General features: G+C 47.3%; 2 protein-coding genes across 4 annotated transcripts in view; one reads left to right on the top strand and one right to left on the bottom strand.

Moving 5' to 3' along the window:
- The window catches only part of DNAJC16 (DnaJ heat shock protein family (Hsp40) member C16), a 45,856-nt gene extending 35,903 nt beyond the window's left edge, over positions 1-9,953 (top strand). For 2 of the 3 annotated variants that reach the window (XM_009234890.4, XM_009234893.4), the window contains 7 exons: positions 369-552; positions 2,135-2,317; positions 2,489-2,565; positions 4,125-4,205; positions 4,288-4,386; positions 5,301-5,471; positions 5,979-9,953. In XM_009234890.4, the coding sequence (XP_009233165.1) occupies positions 369-552; positions 2,135-2,317; positions 2,489-2,565; positions 4,125-4,205; positions 4,288-4,386; positions 5,301-5,471; positions 5,979-6,378 (1,195 nt within the window). In that variant the 3' untranslated portion in view covers positions 6,379-9,953. 3 annotated transcript variants of the gene reach the window in all.
- Positions 7,520-23,271, bottom strand: AGMAT (agmatinase (putative)). The gene is made up of 7 exons (XM_009234930.4): positions 22,915-23,271; positions 21,414-21,616; positions 18,286-18,334; positions 17,051-17,246; positions 15,868-16,047; positions 12,953-13,037; positions 7,520-11,921 (listed from the first exon to the last, which is right to left on the bottom strand). Exons 1-7 carry the CDS (start codon positions 23,184-23,186, stop codon positions 11,848-11,850), a joined length of 1,059 nt encoding a protein of 352 aa, XP_009233205.1. The 5' UTR covers positions 23,187-23,271; the 3' UTR covers positions 7,520-11,847.
- Positions 23,272-23,538: the final 267 nt, after the last annotated feature.

Below are 23,538 nucleotides of genomic sequence, written 5' to 3'. Positions count from 1 at the left end.
CACAATGGCTCATGCCGGTAATCCCAACACTTTGGGAGCCTGAGGTAGGAGGATTTTCTGAGGCCAGGAATTCAAGACCAGCCTGGGCAATATAAACAAAACTATATATAATTTCATATATATAAAATTTTAAAATTCGTAAATGTGGTAAAGAAGTTTGGTTTGGGAAAAACATCACAGATTGGGAAGAGAAACAGTTTGTTAATGACTTGGAAATCCTCCCTTAGTAGAAATGTCAGCTTTCATTGGGCACAGTGTATTCACTTCCGTAAGATGAGCTCCTTGTCTTCTTCACCTTCACTTGCCATTATAGGTGCTGGCCCTGCCATCAGGGATTGGTTATAAAGCTTTGTCTTTTTGTTGTGCAGGTACTGTGTGGTTTTATTGACTGCTGAGACTACCAAGTTGAGCAAACCCTTTGAGGCTTTCCTGTCCTTTGCCCTGGCAAACACTCAAGACACAGTGAGATTTGTGCATGTCTACAGCAATCGGCAGCAGGAGTTTGCCGGCACCTTACTACCAGACGGTGAGGCGTTTCAAGGGAAATCAGCGGTGAGCCAGTCTCTCCTCATCCCAGGCTCTTCACAAGCATGTGGCACTTGATTCTGTTTCCTTCTTCCTTGAGAGTGTTGAATACAGACTCTAGGAAATCTGAAACTCTGAAGCCTATTTTCAAAGCCTACTCTTTTGTTTTTCCTTTTTCTTGATTTTTTTTTTTTCTTTTGAGACAGGGTCTCACTCTGTCTCCCAGGCTGGGAGTGCAGTGACATGATCTCAGCTCATTACAGCCTCGACCTCCCAGGCTCAAGTGATCCTCCCACCTCAGCCTCCCACATAGCTGGGACCACAGGCACACACAACCACACCTGGCTAATTTTTTGTATTTTTTTGTAGAGATAGGGTTTCGACATGTTGCCCAGGTTGGTCTCAAACTCCTGAACTCAAGCAATCCTCCCGCCTCCCAAAGTGCTGAGATTATAGGCATGAGCCACTGCTCCCGGCCTAAAGCCTACTCTTAAAACAGTCTTTGACCTGGTCCTTTTACATTCTGGATGTCAGCCTCAGGCCCCCACAGAAGCCATGTTTTCTATCAGTAAACGTTAAAGGTCATCAGTCCTTTTCACCAGTTTTTTACTAAGGCAAGTCTGGTCTTGCAGCATCCTAGATCCTAGATTTTACAAATCCTTAGGCCACTGGTAATGTGCTCTGGAAATTTCTGCCTCCCTCTGCCTCTTTAACTTCATCCTGGTTGATCTCTCCTGCCTTTCTCCTCCATTGTCATCACTCCCTATAGAAACAAGAAATTCTCCTCTGACTTTTCATCATTTTTGCAATCATGGAAAATCTCTCCAAAAAACAAAGGTTTTCATTAATATTAAGTCAAATATTATAGAGCAAAGTCTATTGAGAAAAAAGAGCTTTAACTTTTAACAAAAGCTTAGGAAAGTCACCATGAAAGTTATTTCTTGGGCCAAGCGCGGTGGCTCACACCTATAATCCCAGCACTTTGGGAGGCCGAGGCGGGTGGATCACTTGAGGCTAGGAGTTTGAGACCAGCCTAATCAACATGGTGAAACTTCATCTCTACTAAAAATATAAAAATTAGCTGGTGTGGTGCACACCTGTCTGTAGTCCCAGCTACTCAGGAGGCCGAGGCACAAGAATCGCTTGAACCTGGGAGGCGGAGGTTGCAGTGAGCCAAGATCGCGCCATTGCACTCCAGCCTGGGAGACAAGGGCGAAACTCTGTCTCAAAAAACAAACTGGGCCAAGTGTGGTCGCTCACAGCTGTAATCCCAGCACTTTGGGAGGCCGAGGCAGGCAGATCACGAGGTCAGGAGATCGAGACCATCCTGGCTAGCATGGTGAAACCCCATCTCTACTAAAAAAAAAAAAAAATACAAAAAATTAGCCAGGCGTGGTGGCACATGCCTGTAGTCCCAGCTACTCAGGAAGGCTGAGCCAGGAGAATGGCGTGAACCCAGGAGGCGGAGCTTGCAGTGAGCCAAGATCACACCACTGTACTCCAGCCTGGGCGACAGAGAAAGACTCCGTCAAAAAAGAAAGAAAGCAAACAACTGTAACTTAACCATGCTTTTGAAACTTCTGATGTTTTTTCTCTACTTTTCTTCCAGGTGTCTATTTTAGAAAGGCGCAACACAGCAGGAAGGGTGGTGTATAAAACCCTGGAAGACCCTTGGACTGGGAGTGAGAGTGACAAATTTATCCTCTTGGGCTATCTCGACCAGCTGCGTAAAGATCCAGCTCTTCTGTCCTCTGAAGCAGTGCTTCCCGACCTGACCGATGAACTTGCCCCTGTGAGCATCGGGGCTGGGAAGGGTGGGACACCAGGAGGGCTTGTGAGTACACAGTGCTGGTGGCGGATTTCTGCTCAGAGCAGAGGCCCAGCAGCAGCACTGTGTTGCAGGGTAGAGGGACTCTCCCTTCCGGGTTTAGTCCTGACCATCATCCATTTTCTCCCTACATAGGTTTTTCTCCTTCGATGGTTCTACTCTGCTTGTGACTACATCTCAGACTGCTGGGATAGCATTTTTCACAATAACTGGTAGGGATATTGCCAGGCTGAATTTCTTTTTCTCTGTTAATACTGATATCACTGTTTTTCTTTTGAAAAGAGTTCATCATTATTAAATTTCAAGGTACACTTGATGGGGCAAGTGGAAGAAGATTTACACATTTTCTATTCCCCTTTTTCTTTCGGTAACTTCCCTTTTTTTATTTGTTACTTTTTTTTTTTTTTTTTTTGAGACGAAGTCTTGCTCTTGTCCCCCAGGCTCAATCTGGGGCTCACTGCAACCTCTGCCTCCCGGGTTCAAGCAATTCTCCTGCCTCAGCCTCCCGAGTAGCTGGGATTACAGGCACCTGCCACCATGCCCGGCTAATTTTTGTATTTTTAGTAGAGATAGGGTTTCACCATGTTGGTCAGGCTGGTCTCAAACTCCTGACCTCAGGTGATCTGCCCACCTCAGCCTCCCAAAGTGCTGGGATTACAGCTGTGAACCACTGCTCCCAGACATTTTTTTTTTTTTTTTTTTTTTTTTGAGACAGAGTCTCGCTCTGTCACTCAGGCTGGAGTGCAGTGGCACGATCTCAGCTCACTGCAACCTGTGCCTCCCGGGTTCAAGCGATTCTCCTGTCTCAGCCTCCCGAGAAGCTGAGATTACAGGCACCCACCACCATGCCCAGCTAATTTTTATGTTTAGTAGAGACAGCGTTTCACCATGTTGGTAAGGCTGGTCTCGAACTCCTGACCTCAGGTGATCCACCCACTTCAGCTTCCCAAAGTGCTGGGATTACAGGCGTGTGCCACCGTGCCCGGCCACTTCCCTTTTTTTATATTGGCTGACTGACCCTTTCCCACTGGCTAGGAAAGGATCACCCATGGCTGCCATTCTGGGCAGCAGAGCCTGGGACTGTCTCTTCATCAGGGAACCTCTGGTGCCCAGCACAGGGCCTGACACACATGGAGTCCAGTGTATAGATGTAAAAGGAATGAGTGAATTAACCTCAAGAGGGATACCTGCTCCCACCTACTGATAAGACCATGAGCCCCTGAAGGACAGAACCACATCTCATTCATGTTTGTGATTCCTGGCACCCAACACAGCACCTGACAAATGACAGCCTTTGATGGGTGTTGGTAGGTACATAAAATTTCAGAACACCAGTCCTAGATGAAATCTTGAAAGATCAATTTTATCTCCCTACTCCACCCCTCTGGGCTACGTCTGAATTTTTCTGGCCAGAAAAAAATCAGTAAAGTTGAGGAAATAATTCCACAATATCAGAAAATTCTTCCACGTTTACACCTTAAATCCTTTATTATCCTTTTTATTGTTTCCTCATGCAGAACTTATTGAGCACAGCCTATTATACTGAGATACAAAATCTAACTTTTAGAATAAGCTGTCTGTGAATTAGAACACTGAGCAATCTCTACCTTCCCCTCCACCACCTCCACCTGCCAAGAAAAGCTCTGTTTGCCTGAAATTAGTAAGCATTTATTGGTGTGAAGAGTTTTTGGTTTGGGATTTTTATTTTATTTTTTTTTTAGCTGGAGAGAAGAAACTAACTTGAGCTAATGGTTTGTTAATTTGGTTTTAGGCGGGAAATGATGCCCCTGCTGTCCCTGATCTTCTCTGCCCTCTTCATCCTCTTCGGCACTGTCATCGTTCAGGCTTTCAGGTAAATGTCCTGTGGCTTCTCGGTGCACCACCATGGTTGGTGTTTACACTTTTTTTGTAAAACTCCTTTTTTCTTACTTTAGCGACTCTAGTGATGAGCGAGAGTCAAGCCCTCCAGATAAAGAGGAAGCCCAAGAGAAGACTGGGAAGACTGAGCCAAGCTTCACCAAAGAAAACAGCAGGTTTCTCTAACAAAACACCAGACTCACCTCCCCGGCACCTGCCCCCCAGATGCTGTCATCTGATAACGCAGCACTGGAACATAGAGTGTAGAGAAGAACTCTCATGCACCTCCCCCCATGTAAACTGTGGCTACAGGGAAAAGTCACTGTGACTTGTGTTTACTAAGACCCTCTAGGTGTTTAGATGCCTTAGATTTCATAATGAAGGCAGAAGGAAAGAAGCCTATCAGGCAAGTGGTAGGTGAGCCAGAAGCAGGACGTGGTTTATCCCTGTAAGTGTCAATGAACGTGACCAGTCTTGTGCACACACACACCCAGCAGCAAGAGGCCAGGGTCTCTGAGACAAAGAACATAGACTGAATGATAGTTGTCTTCTTCATTCTGTCCTAGAGCAACTTGTGCACCTGAAAAGCAGCATCAAGCTGGGCACAGTGGCTCACGCCTGTAATCCCAACACTTTTAGGAGGCCTAGGTGGGAGGATTGCTTGAGCCCAGGGTTTGAGACTAGCTTAGACAACATGGCAAGACCCTGTCTCTACAAAAAATGTATAAAATTAGCTGGATGTGGTGGCAGGCACCTGTAGTCCCAGCTACTTGGGAGGCTGAGGTAGGAGGATCACTTGAGCCCAGGAGGTCGAGGCTGCAGTGAGCCATGATCATGTTGCTGCACTCAAGCCTGGACAACAGAGCAAGACCCTATCTCAAAAAGAAAAAGAAAAGCAGCACAGAAAGGCTGTTTGTAGGTCAGGGATTACCAAGTCAGGCCATCCCCATCCTACCAACGTGTTAGACTCAAGAATAGTGAATAACATACCTAGTCTGGTTAGAACGTATTTTCTTTCAGCTGTTTCTTTTCAAAGTAATGGCTTTCCCCTATCCTGACAGCATCTTAACTCCTCAATGTTTCTCCACAGCAAGATTCCTAAAAAAGGCTTTGTGGAGGTAACTGAACTCACAGATGTAACATACACCAGTAACTTGGTACGTCTGAGGCCAGGCCACATGAATGTGGTCCTCATCCTGTCGAATTCTACCAAGACCAGCCTACTACAGAAATTTGCTTTGGAGGTCTACACATTTACTGGGTAAGCGTGTGTGTGTATGCATGTATGTATGTGTGTGTGAGAGAGAGAGGCAGGCACACTGAAATTGCACGCTTTCCTCTTTGGTCTTGCGGGGCTTTATCCATGCAGCAAGATGCTGGCTGTGACCTTTCCAATCCAGACATCTGAGCCACTGTGACAGGGACCTCTTTTCCCACTTCACTTCGTGTTTTGTTGGTTCTGAACAGAAAAGCTTGAACTCAATGTTATTCCCTGAGCCTTTTCAGTTACTGTTCTCTAGGCCTTGTGTATTTTCCAGAAGAGCAATGTAAGTTCCACCGAGCAAGGGATGGGGGAATGGGTGGTTGAAGTGTCGCAGCTGCTGGAGAGGCACTGGCTCCCACAGAAGGCCTTCTTTTTCTCTGTGTTCAGGCCCCATCCAACACAAAGCATTTTCCTATTATTTTAAGTCTCACTGGGGTATTTATTTTCTCAGCAATTAAATGTGTCAGGAAATGCCCTGAGTCCTCAATTCTCTTCTTCCTACAGGAGCAGCTGCCTACACTTCTCCTTCCTGAGTCTAGATAAACACAGAGAATGGCTAGAATACTTATTAGAATTTGCTCAAGATGCAGCTCCAATCCCAAACCAATATGATAAGCATTTCATGGAGCGTGACTACACTGGTTATGTACTGGCTCTGAATGGCCACAAGAAATACTTCTGCCTCTTCAAGCCCCAAAAAACAGTCGAAGAGGAGGAAGCCATAGGGTCGTGCAGTGATGTTGACTCTTCCCTCTACCTGGGTGAATCTCGAGGGAAACCTTCCTGTGGCCTTGGATCCAGGCCCATCAAAGGAAAGTTAAGCAAGCTCTCCTTATGGATGGAACGCCTGCTGGAGGGCTCCTTACAGAGGTTTTATATCCCATCATGGCCTGAACTAGACTGAGAGGATTTTCAAAAGAGATTTGAACTCTTCAGACTTTTTAACATGCCCCTGTGAACAGGTATTTTCAGGACTCAAACTACCACAATGAACAGAGTATAGATTTTAGATTGCTCTTCTAGAACCATGGCTAGAAGAATCTTTCCTTTGTCCTCTTCTAACCTAGGAATGAAAAACACCACCAGTTTGAATCCCCTAGATCAAAATCTTTTCCTCTGGGTTTTATTTTTCCCCACTGAATGCCACACCATTGAAAATAGACTGCTCATCCCCTCTTCCTTTCTTGTCCCTGTCCCATGCTCACCCCACCCTCCTGTCCTGTGTCTTGGAGAAGCACAGGGCTCCACCCTGCAAGCGGCATCTGGCGGACCCTCATGAGCCTGTCGTGCAAGCCGGGTCATTGGCCCCTTCCCCAATCCCGGCCCTGCTGTGCTGCTGCCATGGCGCATGCTCCTAACCCTGAACAACCCACGGCAGCTTCTAGCCCCGCATCTGGAAAAAGGCCCCTTTCCAAGCAATCTCACATTTACTGGTTGTTCTGGGAGTAAGTGGCTAAACGTCTATTTTGGGGGTATCCCCCAACAACAGTTTGTTGGCCAGTTTGAAAAGGAAAGGAATAAACGGGAGTTCTGCATGTGAGTTCTCAAGAAAAGGAAAGGGAGGCTGAGCAGTGGCTGAAGCGATGCAGCCTTGAGACACACTGAGCATCCCATCTGCCGCCCCAGCGCTGCTGGTAGCCAGGGGAGGGGTCTACACAGCGAGAAGTACTGTGATGACTTTGAGCCGTTGACACGTATGTTTTCAGATGCCTTTCTGCCTCTTTCGATTTTAGGGTATGGATATTAGGAGCCATAACTTGTAATCTTGTTCTCTGAACATAGAGATAAGCTGCTATAAAGCCAGTAGATGTTAAACTGAAGGGAAATTATTCCCACCTCCTGTGAGTCAGGCTCAAGGAACCTCTTCAATAGTGTCTCTTTAGTAAAATACCAAACATGTCTTTGTATCAAGGAACTTAAAATTTCTCAACAATTGTATTTTGAACACTGTTACCCTAAAAGTGCTGTCTCTTCAAGTCATCTTTTGCAGGAAGTGAGCCAAGACTTGTTTTAGACTCCCATTTTGCAAAAGGCTTACTTTCCACTTCTGGGCTATATTTTGATGTCTCATCTTCATTGTTTTCACTCTTAACTTAGAGCTGCTTCACCAGTATTGGGGTCAGACTGGCCATCAGCACCTGAGCGTGCTGAGCTCCAGGTATAGTGGACCCCAGGCTGGCTCATACCAGCCAGTTAGAGAGCATACCTTTTATTTTTCAGGGCAGAATGACCAATGGTTCTGAGTTTTAGTTTGGACAGCTTCAAAGAGTGGTCTGTTCAAATGTCAAAGCAAGGTGCCTTTGGTGGCTTTGTGAAGGATGAAAATCAGTGATGGGACATTTACTAAGTTACTATTTCTTTTTTGTTGTTGTTGTTGTTGTTGTTGAGACAGAGTTTCACTCTTGTTGCCCAGGCTGGAGTGAAATGGTGCGATCTCAGTTCACCACAACCTCCGCATCCCAGATTCAAGCAATTCTCCTGCCTCAGCTTCCTGAGTAGTTGGGATTACAGGCATGTGCCGCCATGTAATTAGCCCGGCTAATTTTGTATTTTTAGTAGAGACGGGGTTTCTCCATGTTGATCAGGCTGGTCACGAACTCCTGACCTCAGGTGATCCGCCTGCCTCAGCCTCCCAAAGTGCTGCTGGGATTACAGGCGTGAGCCACCACTCCCGGCTAAGTTAGTATTTCTTTAATCTTAATGCTTTAAACTAAGCCACTTGGATCCTGAATAATTTAAATCTTGAGCTACATTGGTAAGTAATAAATTATTTAAGGCCAGGAATTCCTATAGTTTTCATGGAGTCTGTAGCTTTATTAAAAAATAAATCACTGCCAGGCTTCATTCTTCCATATGATCCTCTAAAAATGGACACTTCCTCTGAATGCTGTATCTCATGGCACCTGGTCCAACTAGAAATGGTCAAGGAATTCATTTGGCTCCTTGATACATCAGTCCTCAATATTACTTTCTAGCTCTTTTATGGCCAGATTGCTTATATGAGTAGTCTTTTGGTTTCATAGTAGGTTTTTATTTTTAATTTCTGTACTAATGAAATTCCTGACTTTAATTTCTGAAAACCAAAAACTCTCCAAGTGTATTTATTTATATATTTTTTAATGGAGACGAGGTCTTGCTGTGTTGCCAAGGCTGGTCCCAAACTCCTGGCCTCAAGCAGTCCTTCCACCTTGGCCTCCCAAAGTGCTGGGATTATCAGTATGAGCCACCATGCCAGATTTGTTCATTTTTAAACATTTTTATCTCTTCAAGCATCTTTTGATCTTTTAAAAAGCACCTTCAAACAGCTGCACCTTCCATTTGCACTAGGAAACGAAAGTAGTGATGGGATTGGCAATGTTTCTGGCAGATGTTTCAGCCCAAAAGCTCTTCTACAGACCGGTTTAGAGCTGGTGCCCTATGAGAATATTAGGGAGCTTTTATTTTAAATTGAACTTTACCCTTGTCCATGCAAGGCATTCCTCCTGAATGCATCCATGAATTTGTTTACTTTTGTGTCAAACATATGAGCCATTGTCATGCTCAGCCTGTGCCACCATTGCTCTGTCTGATGTATGTAATCATACAAGACCCAATTTTGGTTCTAACACAGTGGTCTTTGACTATCAACATTGATGTTTTTAGAGATGGGTTCTTCTGGTTGATACAGACTATGCATTGCGTTTAGCAGATGAGGTAAAACTGGCCTAAAACAAGTCTTTGCAGAATACATGCCAATTTCCACAAAAAAAAAAAAAAAAAAAAAAAATTTGTTGCTCAGGTGTTGGTTGCACAATTTTTATCTAACACTGAGGCTATCAGCTCCAACTAAACAACATTTCAATGAGTGAGGCTGCTCTAACTTCCATTAGGGGCCATGGTCTCACTGCCATCACTTATTAGCCATGAGAATTTGGTTGTAGTTTTCAGGTAGGTTGGTTTCTTCCTCATTTGCAGCTTGTTGATACTTGTTCCTTTTTATTTATTAACATCCCAATCAATTTGCAGCTGCCATCATTACATAAATATTTTTCTGTTATAAAAAGAAGTGTGATCTGACTGTTTTTTCAGTGATTTCCTTTGTTTGGGAATAGAGATTGGAAGCACATACTCAGACCTGTTTTATTAACTAGAATTCTTTAAAAGCTGATGCCAAACATCTTTACAGATGAACTGTAGTTCACATCCACCTGTCTGACATTGTCCCCTAAAAACAAGTGCAGAGTGGCCGCTGCTGAATCTGTCTGTTCAGTTTGTCAAGGAAGATGGTTATACTTAGGAGAGATCTGAAAAGAAGGTGAATATTTTGCACTTTTGATACTCTTAGGAACAAATAACTTATTTGGCAAATTGTTTCTTTTTTATGTTTTGGGTGTTGTTTTTGTTTTTTGACTTTTTTTGTATTGTGAACAGGCACTGAAGCTGATGTTATTTTAAGATTACAGAATGGAAAAAGAAATAAACTATTTTAATGTGTGATAATTATGGGGTAGCCCTTGCATTGCAAGATGATGGTTTGATTATGGACACATTATCAACAGAATTGAATTTGCGTGGAACTCAACACACGCTTAAGATCACCACAGCTTAACTGCAGATTTCAGGAATTACAGTCATAGAGGGTACATCAATTTAAAGAGTAGATTGAGTCTTACAGGAAGTGAGTTACAATAAGTAACATTAAGAGCCCAGCTGCCAGCCTGGCCAACATGGTGAAACCCCGTCTCTACTAAAAATACAAAAATTAGTCGGGCGTGGTGACGCATGACTGTAATTCTAGCTACCCAGGAGGCTGAGGCAGCAGAATTGCTTGAACCCAGGAGGCGGAGATTGCAGTGAGCTAAGATCGGGCCACTGCACTCCAGCCTGGGGGACAGAGCGAGACTCCGTCTCAGAAAAAAGAAAAAAAAAAAAAAGCCCAGCTGATGTTTTCCAGTTTTGTTTTGTTTTCTGGGTTTTTTTTTTTTAGTAGAGACGGGGTTTCACCATGTTGGCCAGGCTGGTCTTGAACTCCTGACCTCAGATGATCCTCCCGCCTAGGCCTGGGATTACAGGCGTGAACCACCGGGTCCGGCCTGGTTTTTTTTTGTTGTTTTTTTTTTTTTTTTTAAGAAATGGAGTCCCACTCTGTCACCCAGGCTGGAGTGTAGTGGCATGACCTCAGCTCACTGCAACCTCCACCTCCCAGGTTCAAGCAATGCCCCTGCCTCAGCTTCCTGAGTAGCTGGGACTATAGGCACGCACCACCACGCCCAGCTAATTTCTGTATTTTCAGTAGAGATGGGTTTTCACCATGTTGGCCAGGCTGGTCTCAAACTCCTGACCTCAAGTGATCTGCCCGCCTCGGCCCCGCGAAGTGCTGGGATTACAGGCGTGAGCCACCGTGTCTGGCCTTAGGTTTTCTAGTTTAGAAGACATTTTGTGTACCCTTCTAGGCCTCTGAGCAAGAAGTTTCTTCATTAGGCTCTCCGTGTTATTTTATACTTTTTACTTACGTTCACAGTGGTCCTAAAACCAAGATGCAGCCCTAAGCACCTCATAGGAAGAGCTGTATTTTTTTTTTTTTTTTTTTGAGATGGAGTGTTGCTCTGGCACCCAGGCTGGAGTGCAGTGGTGTGATCTCAGCTCACTGCAGCGTCCAAGGAGGAGCTGTATTTTAAAGGAAGATACTCAATACTCCAGGAAGCAGATCATCAAAATTTTAAAAAGCGGCTGGGCGCAGTGGCTCATGCCTGTAATCCCAGCACTTTAAGGAGGCTGAGGTGGGCGGATCACCTTAGGTCAGGAGTTCAAGACCAGCCTGGCCAATGTGGTGAAACCCTGTCTCTACTAAAAATACAAAAATTAGCCAGGCGTGGTGGCAGGCACCTGTAATCCGAGCTACTCAGGAGGCTGAGGCAGGAGAATCGCTTGAACTCGGGAGGCGGAGGTTGCAATGAACCGAGATCATGCCATTGCACTCCAGCCTGGGTGACAAGAGCAAAACTCTATCTCAAAAAAAAAAAACGTTTAAAAGGAAGATATAGAAATATGGAATGCTTATACAGTATTATTTTAAATGTCATGTTTCTAATGTTTAGATAATCTTGAAAGAAATTCTCCTCACTTCCCCTTTATCCTCCATCTTTCATCAAAGGAAAAAAAATCAAAGCAGTACAAGTACTCCTTTTTTTTCTCCCCCCAATTAATCCAAGTTCCTTAGAAATGTTGCTGTTTGGGTGAGAATTCTACTGACTATCCCGACTTCACAGCCAGCAATGACACTTGCAGCAGAAAGTTTTCTTGGCATAAACTCTTTAGTTCTCAGACTGCTTACTCATAAGTTCTTGAGAACTTGTCAGCGACGCAATCTGTTTTGTCTTGAAGAGCACAAGACTCAGACGGTTGTCACTTTGGGGAGAGCACACAGCATCTCAAACAGCAGGTTAGCCGCCAGCAGGGCTGTGTTCCCTACGAAAAAGTAAAACCTGACATGAATACCCTGCAGACCACCCCCTGAGCCAAGCCTTGGGACTCCTCAGCATTCTTCCCCTTGTGCCTCCTTTTCCAGAGCCCTGTCTTGTGCACCCCTCTAGGGTGCCCGCCAGCTGTGAACACGCTTGCTCAGGCTCTCTGCCTCCATCAAGCATCATTTGGGAATCATATTTTAAAATTCAGAAAGTTCTTTGTTTACTCTGAGAACAGATTTTTCCCAAAGGAGAACCTATAATAATGATGTGTACTGTATTTGTTATCTACCCTCTGAGGTCGATAGGCCTAATTCCATAAGCTTGTCTACATTAAAATTATTGGGATGGCATCTGCTTTGAAGATCTTAACCAGCTAAGTTCTTATTTGATAAATATTAACATATTTATGCTTTAGAATTCACTTTGCAATGAAACATCCAAGGAGACGGGGATTGGGCCACCCTGTCACTAGACTGCAGGCTGGTTTCTTTCTCTTCTGCTGATTGGTGGGCAAGCTAATGACACTTAACTACCTCCTAGGGGTTTTCTTAGGGTTAATGAGCTCATGTTTGTAAGGTGTGCAGTAATAGGTGTGTTTTCTTCACCATTGGACATGTTCAGCTGCTTCCCCAAGTCATATAAGGGACTCATCCTTTTTTTTTTTTTTTTTTGAGATGGAGTCTCACTCTGTCACCCAGGCTGGAGTGCAGTGGCGCAATCTCAGCTCACTGCAACCTCTGCCTCCTAGGTTCTAAGCAATTCTCCTGCCTTAGCCTCCTGAGTACCTGGGATTACAGGTGTGTGCCACCATACCTGCCTAATTTTTGTATCTTCAGAGAGACGGGGTTTCGCCATGTTGGCCAGATTGGTCTTGAACTCCTGACCTCAGGTGATCTGCCCACCTTGGCCTCCTAAAGTGCTGAGATTACAGGCTTGAGCCACCACGCCCGGCCTCACTTTCTACTTATTAACTAGCTTCATGTAATTTAAGCTACCAGCTGCCCATGGATCACAGTCTCCTCGCTTACTCACCAGAAAGATCATATGGTGGTGAAACTTCGACAAGATCACAGCCCACCACGTTCAGGCCTTGACAACCCCTGATGATCTCCAGAGCCTATTCAAGATCAAGACTGAGTTGTCCACAGTGGTAATCATTTACAATGAAAAGCACCCAGTAGAGCTTTTCCCAGCACACACCACCCTTTGACTTGGAATTGGCTTTCCCTCCATAAACATTTGTTGACTGCCAGGCACACTGGCAGGCCTCCCAGAGACACAGATAATGCGTACACAGTCCCTGCTCCTCAGGGCTGCATGGTGTGGTGATGGAGACAAGGAAACCAATCATTTCAATGTCATGCACCAAGGGCTTCAAGAAAAGCAAGCCCAGAATGGTATCAGCACAGGTAACAGACTGGAGAGGTGGGTAAGGCTTCCCCAAGGTGGAAATACCCAGTTCAAGGGATAGGCCAGGCAGCGGGAGAAACACAGGCAAAGGCACCAAGATGGGAAAAGTTCAGGTACTGAGATGTGGCCAGAAGACAGAATAAGTGAGGGAGACTGATGGGAAGAGAGTGACCTTGTCTGAAAGGGTTCCCATGCTGCAGGTGAAAAGCCCAGAAGATTGCTAAGCAGAGGGATGAGGAATGTGTTTCAGAAATCCCTCATGAGAAGAGAGGATGGTTACGGCCATGTCAAGAGAGAGAGTTATGGCCACCCTCCTTTAAGATCTTAGAGGATGTAAGGTACTTGATTAGGTTTAAGCAGTCTTCATTCATTTACTCTCAAATGTCTTTGAGTGCCCACTATTTGTATCAGGCACTGTCCTAGGCTCCAAGGACAAGGTAGGGAACAATACATAGGTCCTGCCCTCAGGGAGCTTCTAGTCATAACCATTCTGCCCCCGTGCATTTACTCCCAGCACACATTATTGGAGCTTTATTTGGGTGTTTCTAAAACTCTTGAGCTTACCTTGGCAGGTAATTGTGCCACTGTATGCACTTTATTTATTTATTTATTTATTTATTTTTGAGACAGGGTCTCTGTCACCCGGGCTGTAGTGCAGTGGTATGATCACAGCTCACTGAAGGCTTGACCTGCCAGGCTCAGTTGATCCTCCTGCCCCGCCAGGCTCAGTTGATCCTCCTGCCCCAGCCTCCCTAATAGCTGGGACTACAGGTGCACACTAGCACACCAGACTAATTTTTATTTTTATTTTTAGTAAAGACGGGATCTCACTATGTTGTCCAGGCTAGGCTCAAACGATCCATCCACCCTGGCCTCCCAAAGTGCTGAGGTTACTGCCTGAGCCACTGCGCCTGGCCCATTGTATGCACTTTTATTTAAATTTAACCCTAAAAAGATAAGTTTAGTGTTTTTGTTTATTTTGAGATGGAGTTTCGCTCTTGTTGCCCAGACTGGAGTGCAATGTCACGATCTCGGCTCACCGCAACCTCAGCCTTCCAGGTTCAAGTGATTCCCCTGCCTCAGCCTCCCGAGTAGCTGGGATTACAGGCATGCACCACCATGCCCGGCTAATTTCGTATTTTTAGTAGAGATGGGGTTTCTCCATGTTAGGCTGGTCTCAAACTCCCAACTTCAGGTGAACCACCCGCCTGGTGCCTTGGCCTCCCAAAGTGCTGGGATTACAGGTGTGAGCCACCACACCCGGCCAAGTTTAGTGTTTTTGGTTGGTTGGTTGGTTTTTTTTTTTGAAGTGGAGTCTTGCTCTGTTGCCCAGGCTGGAGTACCGTGGCACGATCTCGGCTCACTGCAACCTCTGCTTCCAGGGTTCAAGCAATTCTCCTGCCTCAGCCTCCCAAGTAGCTGGGATTACAGACGCCTGCCACCGTGCCCGGCTAATTTTTGTACTTTTAGTAGAGACAGGGTTTCACCATCTTGGCCAGGCTGGTCTCGAACTCCTGACCTTGTGATCCACCCGCCTCGGCCTCCCAAAGTGCTGGGATTCCAGGCGTGAGCCACGACACCTGGCCAAGTTTAGTGTTCTTTTTTTTTTTTTTTTTTTTGAGACGGAGTCTCACTCTTTCGTCCAGGCCGGACTGCAGTGGCTCTGTCTCGGCTCACTGCAAGCTCTGCCTCCCGGGTTCATGCCATTCTCCTGCCTCAGCCTCCTGAGTAGCTGGGATTACAAGCACCCGCCACCACGCCCAGCTAATTTTTTTGTATTTTTAGTAGAGACGGGGTTTCACCGTGTTAGCCAAGATGGTCTCGATCTCCTGACCTCATAATCCACCTGCCTCAGCCTCCCAAAGTGCTGGGATTATAGGCGTGAGCCACCGTGCCCGGCCAAGTTTAGTGTTCTTAAGAGAGGATACTATAATGTTGTTCCCATGAACTGTTGTTTTCATGACAGATGAACTGAAGGCAGGAAGAGCAAATAAAGGACAAAATAAGGGACTATTATATCCCAGATAGGAAATGAAGGCCCTTGCCAAAATCAATCACCCTTCAGTAAGAGGGTATTCAAACTTATCCTCAGCCCAGAGAACAGAAGAGGCCTAGGTGCTCTGCTCTTATAATCCTACCTTGGCAGCCAGGCGCGGTGGCTGACACCTGTAATCCCAGCACTTTGGGAGGCCGAGGTGAGTGGGATCACTAGGTCAGGAGTTCGAGACCAGCCTGACCAACATGGTGAAACCCCATCTCTACTAAAAATACAAAAATTAGCCGGGCGCAGTGGCGTGTGCCTGTAATCTAAGCTACTCAGGAGGCTGAGGCACGAGAATCGCTTGAACCTGGGAGGCGGAGGTTGCAGTGAGCCGAGATCGCACCACTGCACTCCAGCCTGGGCGACAGAGTGAGACTCCATCTCAAACAAACAAACAAAAATCCTATCCTGATTCCTAAAGATTCACTTCAAGTCCCAGGAAAATGGGTGTTAAGTGTCTCCACCCCCAGGATCTTCACTGGTGGAATTTCCTTACCTGACTAGGAGTGAGACCAGCAATTTCAGGTGTTCCTGTCCCTGGCGCATAGGCAGGATCCAGAGCGTCAATATCAAAGCTGATATAAATGGGTTTGCCTCCCATCTGCTGCCTGACTTCCCCCATCAGAGGAACCAGCGACTTCATCCAGCAGTCTTCAGCCAGGACTACCCGGAAGCCCTGTGGAGACAGGGACTGAGGTTTCTGCCTGGCAGCATTTACAGGGCATTTCCTGTTTGCCAGCCCCATGCTCAGCTCTGTGTGCACTGACACTTGACCCTCCATCTCCATGAAGAGGGAACTATCCTATTTTACAGGTGAGGAAGGGAGGGACAATGAGTGGTAAGGAAGCAGGGCCAAAGCTGACTGATGGAGTTGGAATCAGAGAGAAGCTTTGCTAAAGCAAGAGTGGGAAACAGCAGCTCACGCTAGCACCTTTTGAAATGCTCTGTCCAGAAGACAGGCCTTGGCACACTCTAAAAGCAAGGGATTTGGGTCTTTCCCATTGGGGTCTTGTCATACATGTCTATCTGAGAACCATTCTGCCTAGAGGGTATGAGGACCAGAACTAAGAAGGTGGCAACTCATCTTGGGTCCGGACCTCCTCCCCTTTTTTTTTTTTTTTTTTTTTTTTTTGAGACGGAGTCTCACTTTGTCACCCAGGCTAGAGTGCAGTGGCGCGATCTCAGCTCACTGCAACCTCCACCTCCCACATTCAAGCAATTCTCCTGCCTCAGTCTCTCGAGTAGCTGGGATTACAGGTGCACACCACCACACCCAGCTAATTTTTGTATTTTTAGTAGAGACGGGGTTTCATCATGTTGGCCAGGCTGGTGTCGAACTCCTGACCTCAGGTGATCCGCCCACCTTAGCCTCCCAAAGTGCTGGGATTACAGGTGTGAGTTACTGCGCCCAGCCTCCTCCCCTCTTCTAAGCCAGCACCGTCCGAGGAGTTGGTCGATTTCTGCTTGTCTCCCCACCCCAGCAATAGACTTCCCATGGCCCATAAACCAACCTCCTCACTCCTGTGCTCCATATGCCCCTGATGATGCAAACTCAGCCTTTTATCCCTGCTTTCAGACTTGATTAGTAAAGCCCCTGCTGAATCCCTGGTTGCCACTGGTGAGGCAACGGAGAAGAAGGCATTTTGAGGGGCAAGGGTGGGGGGCATTCGGTCTGTCACCTGGCTCCGGTTGTATCTGTAGGGATCCAAGGTCGTGGAAGAGCCCCGGATGCCAATCTGCACCACACGCTTACAGTCCAGGAGACCCTCATCCACACACCGGCGGAAGGGCGCCCCGTGGTAGAGCTTCTCTCCTAGGGCCTTGTCGATCGTGTCCGTGTGCGCATCCACATGCAGCAGCCCCACTGGGCCATGCCTGATGACAACAGGGCAGCTCAGAGGCCAACCCTCCCTGTGGGGCCCTAGCACAGCCACCCTTCAGGCCACCAAAACTTGGTGACAATTCACAGCCACAAAGGGGAGACCTGGCATCCGTTTTCTGCCTTGCAACTGGTTCCTGTCTTCTTGAGATCACTTAGCATCTCAGAGGAACAATAAACTCACAGAAGTCAGGCAGGAAATAGACATGTTTTGGCTGCCACCCACACCTATCACCCAGAATTTGCTTTATTTAGAGACAGGATGAGAATCAAGGGTGGTGGCACAGGCGAGCTTGGCTGAAGGCTTAACTAAATCAAGACACACCCTTTCTCCAACCGAGGAAGAGGAAGCTTCAATCCAGCTCTCTCCATAACCTCCATCAACCCCTGCCAGCCACCCAAAATAAACATCTGATCCAAATCCGTGAGGAATAAATGCAGCTTTGAGCAAAGACCTGCACCCTCCCACCTCCAACCAGAATGCCACCCACATGTGCTTCCATAGACACATTCTGGAGCTGCCACCCTCCACCCTGGTCCTTCTGTCTCTTTCTCAAACTAAATTAGCCAAAGTCGGCCAATCCCAGGTAGACTTCCACTACTGGCAAATCAGTCTTTTGATTGGGAAAGGTGCCCTTTCAGGAGGAAACAAGGGCCCCTCAGCAAGCTCCACCATTGTGCCTGTCAGTGTTTGTTTTTGGCCACTGAAGCAAAACAGAAACTGAAGTTAACTGAGGTTGTGTATTTCACTAAAGGCTCATCTTCCAAAAACAGAAGCGAGTTGAAAATGCTGAGCACACATACCAGGACAGATCTAGAGCAAGGGAGGGTGGCCAGAAGTGTTAATAATAAATTGTCTTGGCTTCTAGCTGGTGACTGACAGAGACACCTGCAGCTCAACCTTAATTTTGATCCCCAGAAGCAGCTCATAACCTGAGCCAGCAGCAGTAACCTAATGCCACCAAACAGCAAATAACTCATTCCCTAGCTTCTGGCTTTTGAAACCTTGCTGGGCCCAAGCCATTTGAGACTTACTTTTTTGCCATTGCTTGCAATATGGGATATGTGATTGTGTGATCTCCACCTGCAAAGAGGAAGAAGAAAACGTCTGGAAAGTGAATTGGAGGATTACATAGAATAATCTCTCTCTCTCTCTCTTTTTTTTTTTTTTTTTTTTTTTTTTTGAGATGTAGTTTTGCTCTGTTGCCCAGGCTGGAGTTCAATGGCACAATCTCGGCTCACTGCAACTTCTGCCTCCCAGGTTCAAGCGATTCTCCTGCCTCAGCCTCCGGAGTAGCTGGGATTACAGGTGTGCACCACCATACCTGGCTGATTTTGTATTTTTAGTAGAGACGGAGTTTCACCATGTTGGTCAGGCTGGTCTCAAACTCCTGACCTCAAGTGATCCACTTGCCTTGGCCTCCCAAAGTGCTGGGATTACAGGCGTGAGCCACCATGCCCAGCTGAATAATCTTAACCCAATTTTCACCCGTTCAGACTGGGGAGCTATAACCGCAGCTACAGTAAGATCTTATCAAATGGGCAGGATGCTTAATGAGCCTGGGAAGTCAAGGCTGCAGTAAGCTGTGATCGTGCCACTGCACTCCAGCCTGGGCGACGAGTAAGACACTATCTCAAAAAAATGAATAGCTTGCCGGGCACGGTGGCTCATGCCTGTAATCCCAGCACTTTGGGAGGCCGAGGCGGGCAGGTCACCTGATGTTGGGAGTTCAAGACCAGCCTGACCAACATAGAAAAACCCCGTCTCTACTGAAAATACAAAATTAGCCGGGCATGGTAGCACATGCCTGTAATCCAGGCTACTCTGGAGGCTGAGGCAGGAGAATCACTTGAACCCAGGAGGCGGAGGTTGCGGTGAGCCAAGATCACGCCACTGCACTCCAGCCTAGGCAACAAGGGTGAAACTCCGTCTCAAAAAATAAAATAAAATAAAATAAATAAATAAATAGCTTGAGCCTAGAAGTTTGAGACCAGCCTGGGCAACATAGCAAGACTGTGTCTCTAAAAAATAAAAATAAAAATAGACCAGGCGCAGTGGCTCTCACCTTGGGAGGCCAAGACAAGCAGATCGCCTGAGCCCAGGAATTCAAGGTCCACCTGGGCAATACATTAAGACCCCATCTTTGCAAAAAATACAAAAATTAGCTGGGCATGGTGGCAAACGCCTGTAGACCCAGCTACTCAGGACACTGGAGTGGAAAGATCACCTGAGCCCAGGGAGGGCAAGGTTTCAGCGAGCCATGACGGCACCACTGCACTCCAGCCTGGGTGACAGAGTGAGACCGTGTCTCAAAAATAAATAAATAAAAGAGGAAATTAGACAAGTTAAGAGCTACTCTAGGAATTGCCTTTTCAGAGTATTCTAGGAAAATGCCTAGAATAGCTCTGTTCAATAGAACCTTCTATGATGATGAGAATATTCTATCTGCACTGGCCCATATGGTAGCCACTATCCACATGTGACATGCATGTGACATACATGTAGCTAATATGATGAAGAAACTGAATATTTTATTTTAATTAATTTGATTTAGGCCGGGCGTGGTGGTTCACGCCTGTAATCCCAGCATTTTGGGAAGCTGAGGCAGCGGATCACCTGAGGTCAGGAGTTCGAGACCAGCCTTGCCAACATGTTGAAACCCTATTTCTACTAAAAATACAACAAATTAGCTGGGCGTGGTGGCAAGCGCCTGTAATCCCAGCTATTCAGGAGGCTGAGGCAGGAGAATCGCTTGAACCCAGGAGGCGGAGGTTGCCGTGAGCCAAGCTGGGCAACAAGAGCAAAACTCTGTCTCAAAAAAAAAAGAATTTAAGTAGCCACATGTGGCTAGTGGCTACCCTGCTGGACAGCACAGACTTAGGAAAGTATTCTTTCTGATAATAATAATAGCTAACATTTATTGAAGCTTAAGATATGCCATGCATAGGTCGGGCACGATGGCTCACGCCTGTAATCCCAACACTTTGGAAGGCCGAGGCGGGCAGATCACCTGAGGTCAGGAGTTCGAGACCAGCCTGACCAATATGATGAAACCCCGTCTCTACTAAAAATACAAAAATTAGCAGGGCATGATGGCGGGCGCCTATAATCCCAGCTATTCAGGAGGCTGAGACAGGAGAATTGCTTGAACCTGGGAGGCGGAGATTGCAGTGAGCCGAGATCATGCCATTGCTCCAGCCTGGGCAACAAGAGTGAAATTCCGTCTCAAAAAAAAAAAAGAAAAAAAAAAGATATGCCATGTTTGATGCTGGGCATTTCATGTGCACTTTCATTATATGCCCCTCACAACATGCAGTGAAGTAGGTGTTATTGTGATCATTCCCATCTTACAGGTGAAGGTGTGAAGCATCAAGCACGGTATACAGCAACATTGCTAGGGAGAAGTGCAGCTGAGACTTCAAACCATCCATCCGGAAACCACACTCCTCCCACTATGCCACGCAGGCTAGGCTCTCTAATTTGGCAAAAATGAATTTGGATATTTAGGAAAAGATCCCTGTCATTTTAAGTATTTGTGAACAAGAGAAAAAGTGAGAATGGGTCAGGGGTGAGGATAAGGGGAAAGCTGCCCTATAGGTTGATGTAGAACCTAAGCAAGACAAAAACACCCTCTTTGCAGTTCTCCTCGCAAATAAAGTCATTAGAAACATCATCTTGGCCGGGCACAGTGGCTCACGCCTGTAATCCCAGCACTTTGGGAGGCCAAGGTGGGCGGATCACTTGAGGTCAGGAGTTCAAGACCCGCCTGGCCAACATGGCAAAACCCCGACTCTACCAAAAATACAAAAATTAGCCAGGCATGGTAGTGGGCGCCTGTAATCCCAGTTACTTGGGAGGCTGAGGTAGGAGAATCGCTTGAACCCAGGAAGTGGAGGTTGCAATGTGCTGAGATTGCACCACTGCACTCCAGTCTGGGTAACAGAGTGAGACTGACACACACACACACACACACACACACACACACACACACACACGTGAAATATTCTCTCCCCAGGGATTAAAATCAATGAATTACAATGCTCTCTTTCCTACTGTCTGCACATTTGCAGTGACTTGCACGGGAGAAGTAGCTGTACTCAAGCCCCTGATAAATAAACCCTGAGTGCAGGGAACTACTCTGGCTCTTGCAGACTGACATTACCCAAGGTCAGAGGAATACAGCCAGCTGCTACAATTTTCTCATAGGCCTCTTGAATTCGCCGGCAGCTGTCCTGAAGGTTGTAAAGATTGACATTCACATCGCCTAGGTCTGCAACCATGAGGGACTGGAAGGGGAGGGCCCCCGTGCTAGGATTGACTGTCCGAAGCATCACTGATTCTTCCCGGATGCGGCGAGGTCCGAATCTGCAGAAGGAAGAATCATCCTGTCAGCCATCTGCAGAGATTTCAGGCTTTGCTTAGACCAGGGCTTCTCAGCCTCAGCAATTTGGGACCAGATGATTCCATGTTGCAGTGTTGCATAATGGAATGTTTAGCAGCATCCCTGGCCTGTACTCACTAGGTGCCAGTAGCATCCTTCCTCCAAGGTGTAACAACCAAAAATGCCTGCAGATATTGCCAAAATGTCCCCTGAGTGCAAAACCGCCCCACTTGAGAATCACTGATCTAGGCTATATATCGAAGAGACTAAATAAGTGTACTAAATGGCATTAGCCAATTTCATGATCTGCCTGAGTCTCGGTTTCCTAATTTGTAAAATATTTACCTTGCACTGTAGTAAGAATTAAATGAGGTAATCATGCAAAGCACCCTGCACTTAGAAGACATTTAGTAAGTGCTGGCTTTCATAGTTCAGATCAGTACGGTCAGATATAGTGTTGCTGAACTGAATCAGAAATTGCTGATGTTCAATAATTAGGAAAATGAATTTTGCTTCCTCCGACTTGATCCTAGGAAAATTGCCTTCATTTGAGCATTTCTTGAGTCAGATGACATCCACAGATTTGGGGAAGGGGCAGCCAGTTTCTGCTCTCAAATGCAATGTCACCTGCCACTGTAAGTTGGCGAGAGGAGAGGAGAGGAATCCACAGCAGCCATCCCAGCAAGGCCCCAGGATGGGGACACAGAGAAGGTTCAGGCTCCAGAATCCCTTCTTTTTTCTTTTTTTGAGACGGAGTCTCACTCTGTTGCCCAGGCTGGAGTGCAGTGGCGCGATCTCAGCTCACTGCAACCTCCGCCTTCCGGGTTCAAGCAATTCTCCTGCCTCAGCCTCCCGAGTAGCTGGGATTACAGGCCCTGGCCACCACTCCCGGCTAATTTTTTCTTTTTTTTTGTACCTTTGTAGAGACGGAGTTTCACCATGTTGGCCAGGATGGTCTCAAACTCCTCACCTCGTGATCCGCCCACCTCGGCCTCCCAAAGTGCTGGGATTACAGGCATGAGCCACCGGGCCGGCCAAAATCCCTTCTTGACCAATGATGACACTAAGATGTGGGAGGCCACGCCCATGTTGAGCCCTGGGGTTGCTTGTTGAGAGTCCAGGGAACTCAACCATCTCAAACCATAAGGGGCATTTTGGAGCCGGCCACCAGCTTCCAACTCGACCCGGGGCCAGCAGGGGCGCCTGCCCCGGTGCTTTCCATGCCCGACAGCCAGCAAGCAGTCCCTCCACGTGTACCGGGCCCCCGTCCTTCAGGCCTTACCTCGCCCCAGGCCGGTTGGAGGTCCCAGTATCCAGGGGCACCCCGATGAAGGCAGCGTCCAGCCCCTCGGGTGAGGTCTGCACCGGCAGGCGCATCATGGAGCAGACGCCCACCGGCCGGGCCACGAACTCGGGGCTGGGGGGCTGGTTCCGGGGAGCGTCGGAAGCCTGGCGGCTCTGGCGGCGCCCCGGGTGGCAGAGCCCTGCGGCAGGACGCACGCCCACGCCGGGTCCCGGGCCCCGGGCGCACCCGGACGCCAGCAGCCTCAGCATTGCCGCGCGCGGCCCCGACCTCACCGACCAGACCGCCCGCGAGGCCGCCGCGATCTGGCTGGTCCCCAACGGCGAGGCGAGTGTGCACGCGCCAGAGCCGGAACCCGAGCCGGCTCAAAGGTCAGGGGCGCCCTGGAATCAAGGCGGGGGAGGGGCCCCAGGGACCTGCCGTGCTCTCCCCTCAGCCCCTCTGGACTTCAGCCTCTGGCAAAGAATCAGGCTGGGGGTGCCCACTGGCCGGCACTGTGCCAGGGGTGTCTGCGCCCTGCTCCCCGCTGTGGCCTTCAGCAGGCTCTTCTCCCATTCAGAGTATTCTGTTTGTTTTTATAGAGACGGGCTCACTGTGTTGCCC

The sequence above is a fragment of the Pongo abelii genome, chromosome 1, assembly GCF_028885655.2.
Source record: "Pongo abelii isolate AG06213 chromosome 1, NHGRI_mPonAbe1-v2.0_pri, whole genome shotgun sequence".
Taxonomy (NCBI): Eukaryota; Metazoa; Chordata; class Mammalia; order Primates; family Hominidae; genus Pongo; species Pongo abelii.
Note: the sequence above shows the minus strand (reverse complement) of the source record. Positions and strands in the feature narration are given on the sequence as shown.

Coding starts and splice junctions, on each gene's coding strand:
- AGMAT (XM_009234930.4), bottom strand. CDS start 23,186: ATGCTGAGGCTGCTGGCGTCCGGGTGCGCCCGGGGCCCGGGACCCGGC. Junction 18,335..21,413: donor CTGTATTCCTCTGACCTTGG/GTAATGTCAGTC, acceptor TCCTCTTTGCAG/GTGGAGATCACACAATCACA. Junction 13,038..15,867: donor CTGGTCTCACTCCTAGTCAG/GTAAGGAAATTC, acceptor GATCTTGAATAG/GCTCTGGAGATCATCAGGGG.